This window comes from Cetorhinus maximus, chromosome 2 (assembly GCF_964194155.1).
Source record: "Cetorhinus maximus chromosome 2, sCetMax3.hap1.1, whole genome shotgun sequence".
In the NCBI taxonomy this organism is placed as follows: domain Eukaryota; kingdom Metazoa; phylum Chordata; class Chondrichthyes; order Lamniformes; family Cetorhinidae; genus Cetorhinus; species Cetorhinus maximus.
This window is the reverse complement of record NC_135880.1, coordinates 168,355,691-168,366,710: the sequence shown is the minus strand read 5'-3', so window position 1 is coordinate 168,366,710 and position 11,020 is coordinate 168,355,691. Positions and strand designations below refer to the sequence as shown.

Genomic DNA, 11,020 nt, shown 5'->3' with positions numbered 1-11,020 from the left:
CTACTTTCTTGGCAATTGTTAATAAATTATGCTTCCTTTTCTTGTTAGTCATCAGGGTATCTGATGGTCTTTTTGACATGTTCACCACAAAAATCGTAAGGTAAACAGTGCAGACAAACAACTAGACTTTCCATACTAAAGGTCAGGTGCAGCCAACGAGGTTCGTGTCAGCATGAGCCAGTGACTTCCCGCTCTGAAGGCCGATGAGGTTGAGAAAAGTATGATTTTTGGATGTGTTTGGCTTTTGGATTTATGGATAATGGCTCAACCTTAATGGTTATTGTTCTTAGTATTTTAGCACATGAAATTTTAGAAAAATACACAATTGGACTAAAGTGAAAATCATTCCTGCCATCAGTCCTGGCATATTGAGACAAACAGTATTAGATGTTTATTGCATGTTGTATAACCAACTGCTACATTTTTACCATCATACTGAACTACATTAGAAAATTAATCGACAAATATAGCTGATAAAACAGCTTGTTAATAAAAACACCAGTAAACTTGATGAAGTAAAAGAAATTCACTTAACTGGAATTAATCAAACGCACTACATTCCTCGAACAGTATATCAATCACAAGACTGAATGGTGTTCTTACCAAATACAAACACATAAGAAATCTTTGAAATCATACAACTGATCCCAAAGATTATACTGCTGTCACAACCAAACATAACTTGCTATGCAGCCAAGTCTTTCACATGTCAAGTACATACTACAGCATTTACAGCAGTGTTTACACCTGTTAAAAAATAATGTAACATTAACCAGTCACCTTGCAGCACTCTCTATGCTTCCATTATGTAATCTAGCTATATCAAAAAGCTTTCACCACTATGCTTGAACTATCGCTCTTTTAACCCATCAAAGTCCAAAGCTGCAAGCATCTAACTTATCTGGAAATATGCACAGAATGATGTTGAAGTTTGCCAACAATATCAAACTAGGGGCAAGGCAAACTGTCAGGAAGAAAGCCAAGACACTGCAGAAAGAGATAGATGGCAGATTGGGCAGCATCTGTAGTTCCACATAGAAAAATTAGGTTGTATATTTTGGGACCTAAGAGCAAAAAAAGGCATTCACCCTAAGCAGTAGAGTATGTGTTTCTTTTCAGCAATTGGGCATGAAGCATTATCTGGGCATAGCAGAGAGAAGAAACTCAGGTGGGGTGTATTGAAATCCTGCAATAGAGCCCACCTAATTTTCAATTTATAATGGGGAAGAAAATCACACAGGCTCCATTATGGGCCACTACCCTACCCGTCCTTTTTTTAAAAAAAATGTACTTCACCCATCCGATGCTTTACACGCAAGCATTAAAGAAGAAAATTTGCCACGTGACACTACACAGGGCGGTTCAGGAGTACTGATGCACAGATCCTTAGTAGATATAAAAGCATTAAATAGGAAAATGAGATTCTTGGTTCTAAGTGATTCATGGGGAATTTACTGTAAAAGCTTGTAAGCGTTATTGACATTAGGTTACCAGTTGTAATACGGCAATGAGCTGTACGCACCTCATTATAGGAAGGATACGGTGGGGGAAATTCACAGATTACATCAGGAATTTTAGCAATGATTGAGAAACTGCGGCTTCCCTGCCCACACCCTTCCCCCCAAACACGGGCAATGAAGAGAGCCACTACAGATTTTCAAAGCTATGGGAGGTTTTGAGATGACTAGCAGTAAAAGTTTATTTTTGCTGCATGTGGAATCACAAATAAAACTCATGAAAAATGAATGCTTTATAAAAAGGTGACTGCAGAGGCAGACAACATCACTCAAAAGGGAATTGGATCAGGATTTAAAATGGCAGAAAACAAAAGGGTACAGAAAAATGAATTAAGAGTTACATAGCAAGCACTAAGAGGTGCAATGGGCTGAGCGGTCTCTCATGCTGCCGTAATCTCTCCGATTTTGCTTTAAACATCTCATGGCAGTAACAAATAATCCAAGTAACAAAACATTGCAACAGTAAAATAAATAAACCCAAGCTGTAAGCATCCTCCATGATATTAAAACACACAAAACAATAAATTGCTCAACAGCAAGTAAATATTAGCACCTTCGCTCATACATTCCACTAGAATACATGATGAAGAATAATAGAATGCTCTGGATTGATCCTGTATACTTTCTTCATATAAGAGGTCTTGATCAAATCCACTTATGTTATTGGGGAATATTAAACCTAAGTGATGCCTTTTGCTTCTCCTCAGGTGTCCCTCTAAGCCCAAATAATAAAGCCATTGGGCCATTCCAGGCTGCACCTCCAAGAGTAGCTAACATCCTGCTTCATGAATTTGAAGAATTTTCTGAATAACTCAATAAATTGCTCACCTTGCAGCCACTTGTTGGTTGGAAAAAAAGCCATTGAAAGAGGATTTGTGAAACTGCTCCACAAGTGCCTGACTGCAGTGCTTGTTTTTCATAAAGAATAGTAATTTTTATTAAAATTTTTAGTATAGCGTTTAAGAACACCCTTTGAGGTGATGAAATTTACCCTAGAATGCAATTTGTAATTCTTGATGTCCAAAGGCCATTCATGGAGTGAGGCGCTGAAGGTGAGTACTTGCCCCCAGACCTCTGCTCTCTGGACAACGAGGAGAACGACAACATAATCCTATGGTCAACGTACACTGTAATTTTTCTCCCTGTCCTATGGGCTCCTACTGATTTCCATAGCAGCACCAGCAAGCTAATGAATCTGATCCCTTTTCTTAGCCGAGTTCACTGATCTCTGCGGAGAAAGCAGGAGAATTAAAACTGGCTTCAGTGCCCTTGAGCTGGGAGGGGTAGGAGTGGGGGGAATCCAGAGTTCTGTTCTTGAAATCTATCCAGTGACATCTGCTGGAATGTGTACATGCATATATGCCAGGAATAAACAGAATTAAGCTCGGATGGGATGCCCCACATTTAAATAACCTGGCTGTCCTCTGCTTTGGCTACCATGTGGAGAATGAACACTTATGAGAGGTTTAGATGGCTGCTCAAGCATGGAATCACACTTCACCATGACTCAACAAGCGGCTTTAGGCTCCATTCTAGGATTCTGTAACATACACAATGGCATTGGTTGACTGAACACTGATCAGTCACACATTTTGTAAAGTACCCATCCTAGAGATGTGTCAGCTGTGCTCAACAAGTTGCCGTGGGGTTCAACCTTTTAGCTAACATCCCTGAATCCTGTTGTACAAATTATACTAACAATAGCTACCTGACAGTAGTTAACAGAATCTGAATATTCAAAAAGCAACAAAACAGTTTGAACTTATATTGCACCTTTAACATAGTAAACCATTCCAAAGCACTTCACAGGGGCATTCTCAAACAAAATTTGACATCAGTCCACAAGATATTAGGGAAGATGACCAAAATCTGGCCAAAGAGTTTTAAGGAGTGTATTAAAGAACGGAAAAGAGCAAGAGTGGCAGAGACTTTTATAGGGGGAATGGCAGCACTTAGGGCCTTGGCAGCTGAAGGCATGGCTGTCAATGGCACAGTGATTAAAAGTGATGAACAGATCACAATTGGCGGAGCACAGATATCTCAGAAGCTTTCAGACCGCAGGAGGCTACAAAGATAGGATGGGGTGAGGCCATGGTTAGATTTGAAAATAAGGATGAAAATTTTATAATTGAGGTGTGCTTAAATGAAAGCCAACGTAGGTCAGGTGAAAAAGGACTTTGTGCAAGTTAGGACAAGACCAGTGAGTTTTGGATGGCCTCAAGTTTACTGAGCATAGGAAGTGGGAGGCAGGTCAGAGGTGTATTAGAATAGTTAAGTCTAGAGGTAACAAAGGTAAGATGAGCATTTCAACAACAGATGAGCTGAGTCAGGGCAAGAATCAGGCAACGCTACAGAGATGGAAATAAGTGGCCTAAGTGATAGCATGATGTGTGGTCAGAAGGTCATCTCAGGGTCAAATATGACACCAAGGTTGTGTACAGACTGGTTCAGCTTCAGAAATTGCCGAGGAGATTGATGGAGTCGGTGTCTAGGAAAGTGTTTGTGAAAGGTACTGAAAGCAATGGCTTTGGTTTTCCCAATATTTCAAAAAATTTCTGCTCATTTGCACTGGATGCCTTACAAGCAGTCTGACAACTTACAGACATTGGAGGGGTCAAGAGAAGTAGAGATGGGTGCCATCATAGGGAAAGTGACCCTGTGTTTCGAAAGGTAACGGTCTGGGAGTGTGAAGAGAAACTATTGCAGGTGATTCTCCAGTTACAACTAATTGGATAAGACTGAATCCAGGACAGTGTAGTCCCACCCAGCTTGATGATGGTGGAGAAGCTTTAGAGGAAGAGGGTGTGGTCAACTATTTGAAAGGCGGCAGATAGGTCAAGAAGGAATAGTTTACTTTTGTCAGTTACTCGGTGTCATGCATCACTTCCGTAATAACCATTTTGATACCGTGGCCGGGGCAGAAACCTAATTGGAGGGATTCAAACATTGAGGTGGATCTCCTGAACAAGATGGGGTCAGAGAGGAATGAGAAGTGATAAGAGAGAAACTAGGGAAAGGTAAAAGATCAAGGTTACAGAAGGCGCAATCTTAGAGAAAGTTTGGCCTGGTGGGTCAGAGGAAGAGAAGGAACTGGCAGGCATACTAATCAGATTTGCATTTTGGTCTCCCTCTAATTGAAAACCACCTCAGACTGTATCATGGCCTTTAATAAGTTTTAAGAAATATTACTACCCTATAACAATCATCTGAAATAAAAGTCTGCCTAGTGCTACATATGAGTACATAGTAAAAAAGTATTATGTGCAGGACCTTGCTGTCTAGAAACCTATCACTAAACTGTTCTATTGGTTTAATACAATAATATCTTAGTTTAACAGAATAGTTAAAAGATTGCTCTCCAGATAGCAACACATGTCAGAGTTCTGATGAAATGGCAAGACCCTTCAACGTTCACCATCATACTTTACGGTGTCACCAAACTTCAATGTATGTTACTTTACAAAATAATCCAAAATATGAGCTTTTCCTATATAAACCCCACACATGCAAACAACTGTTACTATACACCCAGAAAGTATGTAAAACAATTAACTCTATCTTACTAAAGAAAAATTTATCCTCAACAATAATTTAATCTGTTTAGAGTTATAATTTGAAAGAAAATGAACTGGTATAAATCCTAAATTTAAAAAGAAATTAATTTGCGATGGATTTCACTTTACCAGGATTTTTCCCTCACGCTGGCTCCAAGTAGTAAAAGATCATTAGCTTATAATTTACTGGTTACAAACATGAGTACATCAAGTTGGAAATGGCACTGCCCACATCCCTCCCTTCACAGAACTAATGGCTGCTTTCAAATCTAGCACACTATTTTCCTTATCTAACAGAGTTTCAGGTTTGGCTACAAAATGTTAATACAAACGTAACTTAACCATAACAAAATGGTAACAGTTAACTTTACAATGCAATTTCTAAACCTATAGAATGTACAAGCACAAAGGCATACTAATTATAAAAGTTAATAAAAACTACAAAATCAACTCGGAGGTCACAACCTGCATGATGCCATAGTTGACAAAAAAGTTGTAAATGTAATAATAAATTGCTTTCAGTAGCCTAGTCACTAAATCTTCAACCAATAATCCTACTTGTTTCTTTTAATTTAACTTCAGCTTTCTTCTTAAAAGCATTTAGTGTTTAGTCTGTTGTTCCATTCAAATCCACTTGCTTTGATCTTGAACGATGCGTAGGCTTGTAGATCTGTATAATTAGTCCCTAGTACAAAAGAATAACTGCACCTTCTTCACGGAGTTGCAGCAATCTCTTGATTAAGTTCTAAGAAGATAAAGAAAACTGAGATTTCAGCCAACATGGACACCTGTGAAGCATCTTCTCTGATGAAGTTCATATTGTTTTAAGGACCATCACTAAAACAAGAAAATACAACTTTAGGCAGTTTGTTAATGCATGCCTAGGAATAAATCAAAAATTAAACTAACTTAGATCAAGACATTCTTAATTCCAAGTTACGGAAGAGGACAGAAAACTCCGACAGTCTGATGTTTTAGATACAGCACTGATCCTATCATGTTTGGCATTGTCCTCAAGGGGCCCTTATGCAAAATACAAAGTGGATTAGAAAGCGTTCATCTAGTATAATATTTCAAATCAAACCACAGGAAAAAGGCAGATAGTTCAGAATTTCAAAGCACAAATAGTGACTAAGAGCAGCAATCATCTGCATCAAAAGTGAAGCTATTCAAGAAGCACAGCTAGGTATTATCAACTAACCAAAAATTTCTCAGAAGAAGGATGAGCTGGATGAGCCAAATCACGTTCCTCAACTTCAATTTTTTTTTTTTAGCTTAATTTAAATTTTGTTTTCTTTTAGAACAGCACATCAAAGCCTTAATCAAAACAGAATTGAAAACACCCGTGGAGATTAGGATCCTGCCTAGGTCAACTAAATCATCATCATCATCCAGAGAGTTAGGGATCACATTATGCAGCCACATTAAATAACTTCATGGTGCAGTGAGTTGCTACAAAGGACCACTATCAAATCTGAAAATCTAACACTGTGGATGGTTAAAAATCTAACACTAGCTAACTCTATCCGTTATTCTTTCATCAGGTATAACTGTTTTTTCATAATGCACAAATGGTTATCGTTCTTTCAAGCTCTTCATTACTTCAGGAAATATTTCACTTTAGTAATGGGAACTTGAGCGCTGAATAAATAGTAAATACACAAACACCGCAACTTACTTTAACACAGATGCCATTTTATATACCCTTCACTACATTCCCCACGAGGATTCAGTGTTTATTCCAATTCAAATTCAGACTGATCTCAAATTAATACCCAATACACAATGTCTTGCTTTTTATGAGTGACTCGTAGAATAATTCCACAATCAAAGTTATGAGAATTGATTTTCTCCTCAGGCCGCACAGTTGGAGAGATACAGTTTAAACTCTGAATAAAGAGGGTAATTTGCAGCTTTGGCAATATTCTACATTGCTTCTGATAAAAAAACAGGTACAATAACTTCTATTGTAAATTTCTTTATGTTACAAAATGGTTTAGCAGAAAGGTATGGAATCATATTAACACTACATAAAAATTAAAACAGCATGCTTCCGAACCATACCTAAGAAGAGTTCTGTAGGAAAAAAAATGTAAAGAATTAACAACTCCAACACAATTGACAGTCCTGTGGAAATTGAATAAATCTGGACAGCAACTAATTGATTAAAGTTTTGCTGTCCCTGCCTAGATATATTTACCTGTTGCCCAGACTGCTTACTATCTCTTGCACCTTTCTCACAAGCTTCTCATTCTGTTGAGGGTCCTCGTCTATAATACTGTGGAGTTTAGACATAAAGGAGTCAACTGTGTCTAATGTCACATTTTCTCCACTACCTAAGGATTGAGGAAAGACAAAAAGCAAAAGTCATGTTGGACTGTATTGCAACTGAAAAACACACAAATGCTAATAATGACTCTTGAAAGATGGTATAGATGCCTTTATCTGCTGCATTTACCTTAAAAACAAGAAAAAGTTTATTTCTCTTGACCAGTCTAAGTATTGCCCAGACTTAAAAACAGAAGACGCTGGAAATACTCAGCAGGTCTGGCAGCATTTCTTTGGCCTTGCATCATCATCTACTTTGTCACTTAATCTCTCCTGCATTCTACTGGATCACAGACATTCTCTTTTGTTCATTTTCCCATTCTGTCTCCACACCACCCACCTTCATTTCCTTAAAATCTATTACATCTCTAAATCATCCAAGTTCTGATGAAAGGTCATCAAATTGAAACATTAACTGTTTCGTTCTCTCTCTCCACCGATGCTGCCAGGCCTGCAGTGTATTTCCAGCATTTTCAGTATGATGAACTAGGCACCAAATTAAGAAGCAGAACCTCAAAGGTAATAATTTTTGGATTATCTGAGCCATGTGCAAATTGGCATAGGATAAATAAGATCAGAGAGGTGAATGTGTGGCGCAAAGACTGGTGTGGGAGAAATGGGTTCCGGTTTGTGAGGCACTGGCACCAGTATTGGGGAAAGTGAGATCTGTGCTGTTGGGGCAGTCTACACCTGAACCGTGCTGGGGCTGGTGTCCTTGTGAGCTAGGAAAGTAGAGAAGGTTTTAGACTGAGTAGTGGGGACAAGGGTTCAAATTTGGGAAGATGTGGTAAGTCAAAGAGTAGGGACAAGGCAGGAGAGACAGGTATTAATATGGGAAATGATAAACAGATTGTGACAGGAAGGGACAGAGAGTGCAAATCTAACAGTAAATCAGCAGATAAGGTTAGGTGTTACACAAATAATAAAAGGACAAAACTAAAGGCTCTGTATATAAACACACATAGCATTCAAAACAATTCAGATGAACCGATAGTGCAAATAGAAAAAAATAACTAGGATTTGAAAGCCACTACAGAGACATGGCTACTGGATGACATAGATTGGGACCTGAATATTGAAAGCTATGTGACCTTTAAGAAGGACAGGAATTTAGGAAAAGGTGGAGGGATGGCTCTGTTAATTCATGATGGTATAAGCACATTACAGAGGGATGACCCAAGTTTAGGAAACCAGGATGTAGAAGAGGGTTGGGTTGAGATGAGGAATGAAGAAGGCAAAAAATCACTTGTGGGAGTGGTGTACAGGCCCCTTAATTGTAACTACACAATAGGGCAGAGTATAAAAGCAAGAGATCATGGGCGCTTGCCAGAAAGGTACAGAAATAATCATGGGAGATTTTAATCTACATATAGACTGGAAAAGTCAGACAGGCAAAGATAGCCTATATGAGGGGTTCATAGAAAGTTTTTTTGGATAGTTTCTTAGTTCTGCAGCCAATCAGAGAGCAGTCTATACGAGGGCTGGTATTATGCAATGAGATAGGATTAATTGATGATCTCCTACAGAAGGCACTACTAGGTAGCAGCGATCATATGACTGAATTTTACATTCATTTTGAGGGAAAAACAAGTGCGTCCAAGACTAGTATTTTAAACTTAAATAAGGGCAGTTATGAAGGCATGAAAGCAGAGCTAGCTAAAGTGAACTGGCAAATGAGGTTAAGGGATATGCCAATAGAGGTTCAGTGGCAGGCATTTAAAGGGATATTTCAAATACATAGAATATATTCTTTCCAACGAGAAAGAAAAATTCCAAGGGGAGAGTCCACCATCCACAGTTAACTAAAAATGGTAAAGACAGTACCAAACTTAAAGAAAAAGCACATAATTATACAAGGATGGGTGGCAGGTCAAAAGATTGGAAAGAGTAAAAAGAACCGCCAAGAACAACAAAAAGATTAATAAGAAGGGAAAAATTAAGAGTATGAGAGAAAGCTAGCTAGTGACAAAGAGTTTCTATAGATATTTAAATAGGAGTTAACAAAGTGAGCATTAGTCCTATAGAGAAATTGTTAATGGGAAATAGGGAGATAGCGGACGAATTAAACAGGTATTTTGCTTCGGTCTTCACTATAGAGGACACAAGTAACATCCCGGAAATAGCTGTAAGTTAGGAAGTGGAAGCGGGGGAGGAACTCAGGAAAATTACAATCACCAGGGAAGTGGTATTGAGCAAATTGTTGGGGCTACGGGCTAACAAATCCCCAGGACCGGATGGACTTCACCCTAAGGTCTTGAAAGTGGCTAGTGAGATAGTTGATGCACTGGTTTTAATTTTCCAAAATTCCCTAGATTCAGGAAAGGTTCCATTAGATTGGAAAATAGCAAATATAACTCCTTTATTCAAAAAGGAAGGGAAATAGAAAGCAGGAAACCATAACCTAAGTTATGTTTAAGTTAGCCTAACCTCTGTCATAAGGAAAATGTTAGAAGCTATTATTAAAGATGTTATAGCAGGATACTTAGAAAAATTCAAGGCAATCAGGCAGAGTCAACATGGTTTTGTGAAAGGGAAATCATGTTTAACCAATTTATTGGAGTTCTTTGAAGGAGTCACATGTGCTGTGGACAAAAGGGAACCTGTGGATGTACTGTAATTAGGTTTCCAGAAGGCATTTGATAAAGTGCCACATCAAAGGTTATTGCAGAAAATAAAAGCTCATGGTGTAGGGGGTAACATATTGGCATGGATAGAAGGTTGGTTAGCTAACAGGGGGCAGAGAGTTGGCATAAATGGGTCTTTTTCTGGTTGGCAGGATGTGACGAGTGGTGTGCCACAGGGATCAGTGCTGGGACCTCAACTTTTTACAATTTATATAAATGACTTGAAGGGGCCGAAGGAAGGGTTGCTAAATTTGCTGACGACACAACGATAGATAGGAAAGTAAATTGTGAAGAGGACGTAAGGAAACTACAAAGTGACATAGATAGGTTAAGTGAGTGGGCAAAGATCTTGAACATGGAGTATAATGTGGGCAAATGTGAAATCGTTCATTTTGGCAGGAAGAATAAAAAAGCTTATTATCTAAATAGTGAGAGATTGCAGAGCTCTGAGATTCAGAGGGGTCTGGGTGCCCTAGTGCATGAATCACAAAAAGTTAGTATGCAGGTACAGCAGGTAATTTAGAAAGCTAAATAGAATGTTATCATTTATTATGAGGGGAAACTGATTACAAAAGTAGAGAGGTTATGCTTCAGTTGTACAGGGCATTGGTGAGACCACATCTGGAGTAGTTTCCTTATTTAAAGAAAAATGTAAATGCATTAGCAGTTCAGAGAAGGTTTATTAGACTAATACCAGGAATGGGCGGGTTGTCCTATGAGGAAAGGCTAGACAGGTTAGGCTTGTATCCACTGGAATTTAGAAGAGTAAGAGGTGACTTACTTAAAACCTTCAAGGTCCTGAGGGGTCTTGACAGGGTGGATGTGGAAAGGATGTTTCCTCTTGCAGGAGAATCTAGAACTAGGGGTCACGGTTTAAAAATAAGGGGTCACTCATTTAAGACAGAGGTGGTGAGAAATTTTCTGAGTTGAGAGCTTTTGGAACTCCTTTCCTCAAAAGGTGGTGGAAGCAGAGTCTGAATATTTTTAAGGCAGAACA

At 38.6% G+C, this 11,020-nt stretch overlaps 1 protein-coding gene across 4 annotated transcripts in view; it reads right to left on the bottom strand.

The window, feature by feature from the left end:
- Positions 1–331: 331 nt before the first annotated feature.
- LOC144699634 (SWI/SNF-related matrix-associated actin-dependent regulator of chromatin subfamily E member 1-related-like) overlaps positions 332–11,020 on the bottom strand; it is a 47,682-nt gene continuing 36,993 nt past the window's right edge. For 3 of the 4 annotated variants that reach the window (XM_078570726.1, XM_078570744.1, XM_078570733.1), the window contains exons 9-10: positions 7,272–7,407; positions 332–5,908 (exon numbers count right to left, since the gene is read on the bottom strand). In XM_078570726.1, the coding sequence (XP_078426852.1) occupies positions 5,896–5,908; positions 7,272–7,407 (149 nt within the window). In that variant the 3' untranslated portion in view covers positions 332–5,895. The remainder of the gene's footprint in view (positions 5,909–7,271; positions 7,408–11,020) is intronic. The other variant, XM_078570753.1, reaches the window with a different exon arrangement.